The sequence below is a fragment of the Colobus angolensis genome, unplaced genomic scaffold, assembly GCF_000951035.1.
Source record: "Colobus angolensis palliatus isolate OR3802 unplaced genomic scaffold, Cang.pa_1.0 Scaffold268, whole genome shotgun sequence".
Taxonomy (NCBI): domain Eukaryota; kingdom Metazoa; phylum Chordata; class Mammalia; order Primates; family Cercopithecidae; genus Colobus; species Colobus angolensis.
Window position 1 is genome coordinate 5,113,792 of NW_012115910.1, and position 7,823 is coordinate 5,121,614.

General features: G+C 44.4%; 1 protein-coding gene across 1 annotated transcript in view; it reads right to left on the reverse strand.

Annotated features, from left to right (window-relative positions):
* The window catches only part of VWC2 (von Willebrand factor C domain containing 2), a 139,637-nt gene extending 131,839 nt beyond the window's left edge, over positions 1 to 7,798 (reverse strand). Inside the window, exon 1 of the mRNA XM_011947565.1 lies at positions 7,103 to 7,798. Coding sequence (XP_011802955.1) covers positions 7,103 to 7,798 — 696 coding nt within the window. The remainder of the gene's footprint in view (positions 1 to 7,102) is intronic.
* Between the last annotated feature and the right edge of the window lie 25 nt (positions 7,799 to 7,823).

Below are 7,823 nucleotides of genomic sequence, written 5' to 3' on the forward strand. Positions count from 1 at the left end.
TAATGGTCTACAAGAGTCCTTCTAGAGACCAAAATCTGAACCAGGGCGTGGCCACCTACCCCTAAGCAGCACACTCTGCAGAACTTGTCTAAATATTCACATCAACTTTGTTCAGAGCTTTACAGGTTCAAATTGCGTTCACATACATCTTGTTTACTTCTTATAATGGGAGAGAAAGAGGGGGTTTCATGCTATCATCCAGGCTGGCATGCAGTGACCCAATCATGACTCACTGCAACCGCAAATTCTTGGGCTCAAGCCATCCTCCTGCCTCAGCCTCTCAAGTAGCTGGGTCTACAGGTGAGGACCAACATGCCTGGCCATTTTTTGTTTTTTGTTCTGTTTTGTTTTCAATTTTTGGTAGAGATGGGGCCTCACTATGTTGTCCAGACTGGGCTTTAACTCCTAGACTCAAGTGATCTTCCAACCTCAGTCTCCCAAAGTGCGGGGATTACAGGCATGAGTCACCACACCAAGCCCCATTTTTTTTTTTTCTTTTTAACCACTAGAAAACAAGGCTCTGAAAGTTGTCCAGGGAAGCACTGGATAAAACAGAACCCGGGTCACACTGCTGTGTTCAGATGATAAGTACCCTGTCCTCAAAGTCCCAGAAGCTGATTCTCCACCAAAACTGAAGAAGAAAGGACTGGAGAGCATGGGACCTGCTTTCCTAAACCTCCTCACGATATCAACTGCCTGTATGATTTTGGAGGGGGCACTAATTTTCTAAGGTGAATTTTCACTGCCTATGAACAAGAGTCTTTTCAAAGTCGTGTATCTATAGAAGCATGGGTGAATTGCACATCTGCTGAGTAGGCGTGTGGTCAGCTGGAAAGCAAATGCCCTCCCAAAGGAGCAGCCCTGCCCAGCTCTGACAGATGGCTGCCATCTGGGAATAATTTCATTTTTGTAAGAATTAGGCAATCTGGGAATTTGCATGAACCTCCCACTTGTCAAATACTGGCACTAATAAACAAATGTTTTATATGCCGTGAGCCAAACAGAATACCTCCTAGAACCAGATCTTCCTCTTGGGCCACCTGTTGCCCCACGTGGGCCTGATAATCCCTGGAGTCCCACCCACCTCTTGGGATCTAGTCTTCTTTTCACTGCCCCCTGGACTCATTCCCCCTTGCTCTCAGGAAAATCCCGGGACTAAGTACTTTTAGTTCCATTACAACTCAAGACTTCATCCTCTGAAGGACACAGGCGTTATTTTGTCCATCAGATGGCCAAGTCAAATATGACACAAATCCATGTAAATACATGTTTAACCAAGTGGATCAAGCACTTATTGGGCATACATATGAGCAAGGTACTCTGCACTTGTATAATTTTTCCTTTTTCCAGGTACCTGAAGTATTCTCCACCACACACAAAATGCCACTTCATCACCATATGGTCACGAAGACATTATGCCCGATCTTCAGAGTCCAACACGCTAGGATTCAAATCTTGTCTTTACCATTTACTAGCTCTATGAGGTTGATCAAGCTATTTAACTTTTTTGGACCTTAGTTTTCTCTCCTTTAAAAATAAAGAAAATACCATCAACTGATTAGTCTGTTGTGTAAATTACTCCAGAAAAGCCAACACATAAAAAATATTGGCACTGGATAAATATTGATTCCCTTCTGCCCACTGCAAAAGGTTATGGTGTTAATTCCATCATACTTCACATCAGATATTGTATGAAGCAGGCAAATAAGCAGTTTTTAAAGCTGTGTTTCCCCCACCTCAGTTAGGAACACATCTAAAAAGTCTACATATGGCATATGACTCCCTCTTTAAAAAAAAAAGTCACTGTTTAAATGACTTTAGACAGAAGGGTAGAAAATGAGAAGTCGAGAATTTACAAAATCTTACTCAGAACCAAAACAAACTCAGAGACAGCAACAGTACATGCATTAGTCTGACTTGCAGAACAGAACAGAGATTGACTCATTTTACTTAGTGAAGGTAGATAATAATAGCATTGTTTTCAGTTAAGTAACATCAGCCAAAAGAATATAAATACCATTAGACTGAAAAGCATGAATAACCGTGGCTTTCTCTTTGCTGGCATTTTCTCATAATTGCAGTAGAGATCTATTTAGATGGAGGTTTTGATTCTAAATTTCATGTTTGAATTTTTTTAATTGATAAAAACCTAGAAATAAGATTTTGCAGTGGGGTTAACGGCAAGTCAGATACGGAAGCAGTCAGAGAGAATTTGGCTTAACTCAGCGGTCCCAAATCATTTCACCTCCAAGTACCCCTTCCTGTTATCTCTCTCTCAACAGTTCTCACGCTTTGAAAGACAGTCTAGTAAGCTTCACTTATTAATAATTCATCTTCCCTTTTTCTTCAAAGACTTACACAATTGCCAATCAGAGCTCCTGATCAGCTATGATAACCAGTGTTGACACACTTTGCCGATATCAATCCTACCAAAAGCAAAGAAATGTGAAGATTTAGTTATCCTGTATGGCCCTATTTCAGTCACAAAATTTCCATTAGGTTCTATAAAACATGCAATAAGCCTGCAAACTCCCCTTTCCACCATCACAGTCCTCCCAAGATTCACAGAGGGAATCACAGAGACCAAGATTCTCATGATGAAAACAACTTGTTTTGTTGATCAAAATAGAGTGATTTTTTTAAAATGAACACATTTCAAATGTTGTTTTACTTCTGAACAAATCACATGGTTATTGAGGCAAAATTTACAACTACTCAATATAGCCCCCCTCCGCACCCTTAGTCACCTTTTAGTTTTCCGTGATACAAGGATCCATTCACATAAGTAATACGAGAACTCCTAAAGTGACTCTCAGAATGCAATAGACACAGAATCAGAATGGTCAAGATGAGCCCCTCAGTTAATATTCATTGGCATACACTTCATCACCACTCACTCTATGCCTTTGCCGTAAGCACTGTTTTCCCATCATGCGTGCTGATGCATCCTCACACACCCCACTGTTACTACCTCATTAGATCTGTTTTATGAAGTCAATTTTGGTCATTGACACTATGTTTTGGGCTGAACTGTGTGCTTCTACAATTCAAATTTTGAAGTCCTCATGCCAGTAGCTAAGAATATGACTGTTTGGAGACAGGTCTTTAAAGAGGTAATTAAGTTAAAATGAGGTCATTGGAGCAGGCCCCAATCCAATATGAGTGTGTCCTTATAAGAAGAGAAGTGGACACAGACAGATGCAGAGGGAACACCACGAAAAAACCCAGGGAGAAGATGGACATTTGCAAGCCAAGGAGAGAGGCCTCAGAAGAAACCAGCCCCGCCAACGCCTTGATCTTGGACTTTCAGATTACTTGCAAAACTGGAAGTCTGGAAATCTTGGATTTCCAGACAACAAATTTCTGTTTAAATTACCCAGTCTACGTTCCTTTGCTCCAGCAGCCCTAGCAGACTAATATACTGTAGGAAGCACAAAACAGTTAAACATATCATTCCTTTACTAAAAAAAATAATAATAATAAGCCAATAGACAAGCTTCCTTATTCAAAGTTGGATGCCTGCTGGTCTAAGTTAAAGAAAAAAAAGACACTTGGTATCATTTGAGAGGCAGTGGAGAAAATTCTATTATTAACTATGTTTTTATTTGAATGTACAAATTAAATTACAACCATCCCTGGAGGAATGAACACATTACTCTCATTATTATTAGCAGCTTAATGGTATTTTGTGGAATCAGTGAGATCTTTCACAAGTATCTAACTGAGATCAAACAGGCTGTAAGGAGAGAAAGTTTTAATGGGGTAAAAGAGTACAGAGAGAAGGGAAAGAACAGGTTCAGAATATGCAGAAAACTGAGTAGAGAAGGCAGCAAGAAAACACGCCCAACAGAAGAGAAGCCTATGAAGACAAGGAGAAACCACACTCCTGCCGGAGCCAAATACCCTGCACATCACAAGCACAGGCAGGCTCTGGGGTTAATCTACTGCTCAAAGAGGGCCAAGCCTCCATCAATAACTAGTAATTTCACCTCTCTCTGTCTCTCTGTCTCTCTCTCTCTCTGGAAGCAGAGAACAGACTGTTAAAGAATCTATGCATCTTGCAGGGACTGAGGCCCAAGTAATCTCACTTTCACTTCCTTGCTAAAGTAAACAGTGTTCCAGTCATGACCCTACTGTACCACAATCTCCATTTGAATCACATTTTCTTCAGAGAAGTGCAAAGCACTTCAGACAGAAATGCTTTCCTTTTTCGTTTTCCATGTACTTTGTGCTATGCAAACTACAGAGTACAATTTATCTCTCTCTGAAACCCAGAATACCCAGAGCAGGCATGTTAACAATTTCTGTGCCCTGGTACTCAGCATCACGACAAATCTCTATTACTACAACCCACAAACCCCGTGGATTCACAACTAACCCTATAACATTCTACATTCATATTTTCAACATTCTTCAAAAAAAGCATTGCTTTCTCTTTTGTACACTGAAGGAAAGAAAAATGGAGACAATAAATGGCCTGCACAAGGCCACGATAAATTAGAGGAATGCCTAGAAATGTTCCTGATACTAACAAAAAGGAGTAAACATGATATAACACTATAAAACCTTTATGTAGTTGACATAAGAACAAGCATATAATTAAAAAGGTGTAACAACTTTGCAACTTTCAAGCATGTGTGCATCCCAGCATCTGGTAATAATTGATGAAAGTTTAGAATGAAATGTCATTTGAAGATGGAAGATGCACTTAATACTCCAAAAATAGCTTTTTACTGGTATTTTAATTCTTCCTAAGATTGTAATCTCCCTTTTGTCAGTATCATCTCCTGTCCTCAGAGTTTGAAAACACATTCTACCTGTGGACTACCAAACAGGTAGCAAAGAGGAATTAAATAAGAGATCCCTCTCCTCCATTGACAAAAGCAGCTTCATGGCTGCTAGCATTTAGCATGAACAATTAAGACAGAAGTTTGAATTATTCCCTTTACCTGTGATCTCAGGTAAGTAAGTGGACACTGAAGTATTTGGGCTTTCTAGATCAAAGTGCTACTAATTCCTCAGTTTACCTCTTATGACAATTCTAACAAATTACTATGGAACTATAAACAGTGCAAACAACAAAAGGAATTAATTACAAACCACTGTGTGCTTATCTTTGACTTTAGAAGAGCCAATGGGCCGGGCGCGGTGGCTCAAGCCTGTAATCCCAGCACTTTGGGAGGCCGAGACGGGCGGATCACGAGGTCAGGAGATCGAGACCATCCTGGCTAACACGGTGAAACCCTGTCTCTACTAAAAAATACAAAAAACTAGCCGGGCGAGGTGGCGGGCACCTGTAGTCCCAGCTACTTGGGAGGCTGAGGCAGGAGAATGGCGTAAACCCGGGAGGCGGAGCCTGCAGTGAGAGCTGAGATCCGGGCCAAAATGGAAGGCCTCTCCTCTGGGGTCTTCTGGCACCCACAAGTTCCTTTACCTGGACACATTTGCCTGTGCACTTTTGTATTGCACCCAAAACATCTGGAGAGGTAACTACCAGACCCTCCCACAGGCAGGAAGCATTTTGAGGGCAGGGTTTCTGGTTTAGTTAATTTTGTATGGCCTGGGCGTGGATCATATGAGTTGCTCCTCTCAGCTGTCTTTCTCCAAAGGGCTGAAGTCAAATGTTAGTACTTAAGCAATGTATGCCTGGAGCTATATTTTGCTACATGAGCCTAGGGATAGCTGGCCCCTTATCTTACAGATAAGAGAAAAGAAACCCAGAGGGGATATGTCTTTTGTTCCAGTCCTGCAGCTGGTCAGTGGTAAAGCCAGAATGGATAACCATGGTTCCTGACTCAATTCCAGCACTCTTTCCATACTTTGTACACCATATATAGATATGTCCTTCCTGGCTTTGTACTTCTATAACACTTGATAATTCATTGCCACAAGTCAGTAACTACATGGCCTTCACATCCTGGGAATTAGCAGATCTCACAGGCTAATTCCAGGAGGGGTATTCCAGCAGAATTCCTCCCTACCTGCCTGCGGAGCTTTGCTTTAGTAGCTGCACGTTCCATGACGCCCTCTGCAGGTGGGAAAAGGACAGCTATGGCCTGGCAAATCAATGGGCCAAGTCCAGGCAGGCCATAGGTTGAGCCTACCTTGAGGTGTTTGGAATAACTGAACACCTGTGCAGGTCTCTCTCAGGCCCCCAGCCCACTTGCAGGGATTTTACCTGGAGCCTGTGCATGCAGGCTGTGCAGCATCTTACCCAAACTAAAGCCCCAGTGGAGCTGGGCTTTTGGTTCAAGTAGAGTATAAGGGTTAAAAACCCAAGCTGTGGAGTAGAACTGCTTAGTTTGACATATGAATCTGCTTCTTAATAACTGCTCTGCCTTCAACACATTATTTAAATATTCTGTGTCTGTTTCCTCTTCTCCATAAAATGGAGACAATGGATAATAATCCACCTCCTAGCATGGTATGAGATTTAACTAATGTACATGTAAAACAGTGGGATCCTGACGCACAGTAGGCATTAGAGAGATGGCTGGTATTATTAACACTGCTACTACGTATCTAAATCAAAACAATTTTTAACCATTAACTGCACTTGTTGGTTTCGCCATCCACTGTGATTTGGCACCCCATGAGCAAATATATTTTTCTTTTAATTTTTAGAACATTTGCATGATACCCTAAACACATAATCTAGGGAAATGGCTTATTTATATGAATAGTCTCCCTTAATTAGCTATTAGTTGAAAAATATATCCCAAATGGAATAGTAAATTACCCTGTGTTTGAAAGCAGGTTGAGCATTTCAGCGACAACATTCCCAAATTAGGAGCAGTAAATTAATATTGAAAGTCCCTCTGATACCTGTTGGGACCCTTCCCTTCAGTGCCATGGGCTTCATCCTCATGGAGCCCTTTTAAAGTGAACACCGAAGGAATCCCTATGGATTGGCCACAGTGCTCTTGGAAGGATTACCTCTGCCCTGAAAAAGAGAGGTCATGTCAAAGGGTCTTGAGCACAGCGCTCTCCACCTCTGAGAACCAGAGAGCACCTCTTCTTCAAAGTGGGGGACCACAGAACCAAAGCTGTTCCACCCCTTCCTGGAAGGTGCAAAGTCGCCCGGCGGGCGTTCGCCTCTTACCACGAACTCCTCCAAAGTCTGATAGGTCTTGCCCCGGAACTCGCAGTAGTTCTTCCTCTCCTTGCACTGCGGGCAGCACTGGCTCGTGTCGACGTGGATGCAGCGCGGGTGCAGCCTGGGGCACTCCGGCTGCGCGCACAGCGGCCCTTCCTCGGTGCACAGGCACGGGCAGGCCGAGGGGCCCGGCGCGAACTTCTCTCCGATCGCGTACACGAAGCCGCTCTCGTCCACGCAGCCCTTGCCGCGATAGTCCGGGTACACGTACTCCTCTGGTGGCTCGGGCGTGGGTGCGAGTTCCGGGCCAATCGCGTCCTGGGCGGCTGCAGCCAGTGCTTCCCCCTGCGGGGTGTCCCCGCGGGGCCGGACCTGCAGATCCCCAGCCTTGGCGCCCCCGCCCTGGGAGACCCAGGCCTGCTTCAGCTTGCTCCAAGGCTCACGGCCGGCGAGCCCACGGCCGCTCTTGCTCTTCCAGTCTCGGCCGCTGCCGCCCTCGTCCCTCGCCGGGCGCCCGAGCTCGTTCACCCGCCCCGGGCCGTCCCGAGAGGCGTGCTCACGCTTCTCCTGGCCCGGCTGCTCTGGTGCCTGGGCCAGCTTCTCCAGCGGGATGCTCGGACTGCACAGAGCCACCATCAGGCAGCAGGTGACCAGGAGGGAACTGGAGAGCGCGCCAACTGCCATCGCAGTGGAGCTGGGCATCCCCTACCACGTCCCGGCGGGCGGG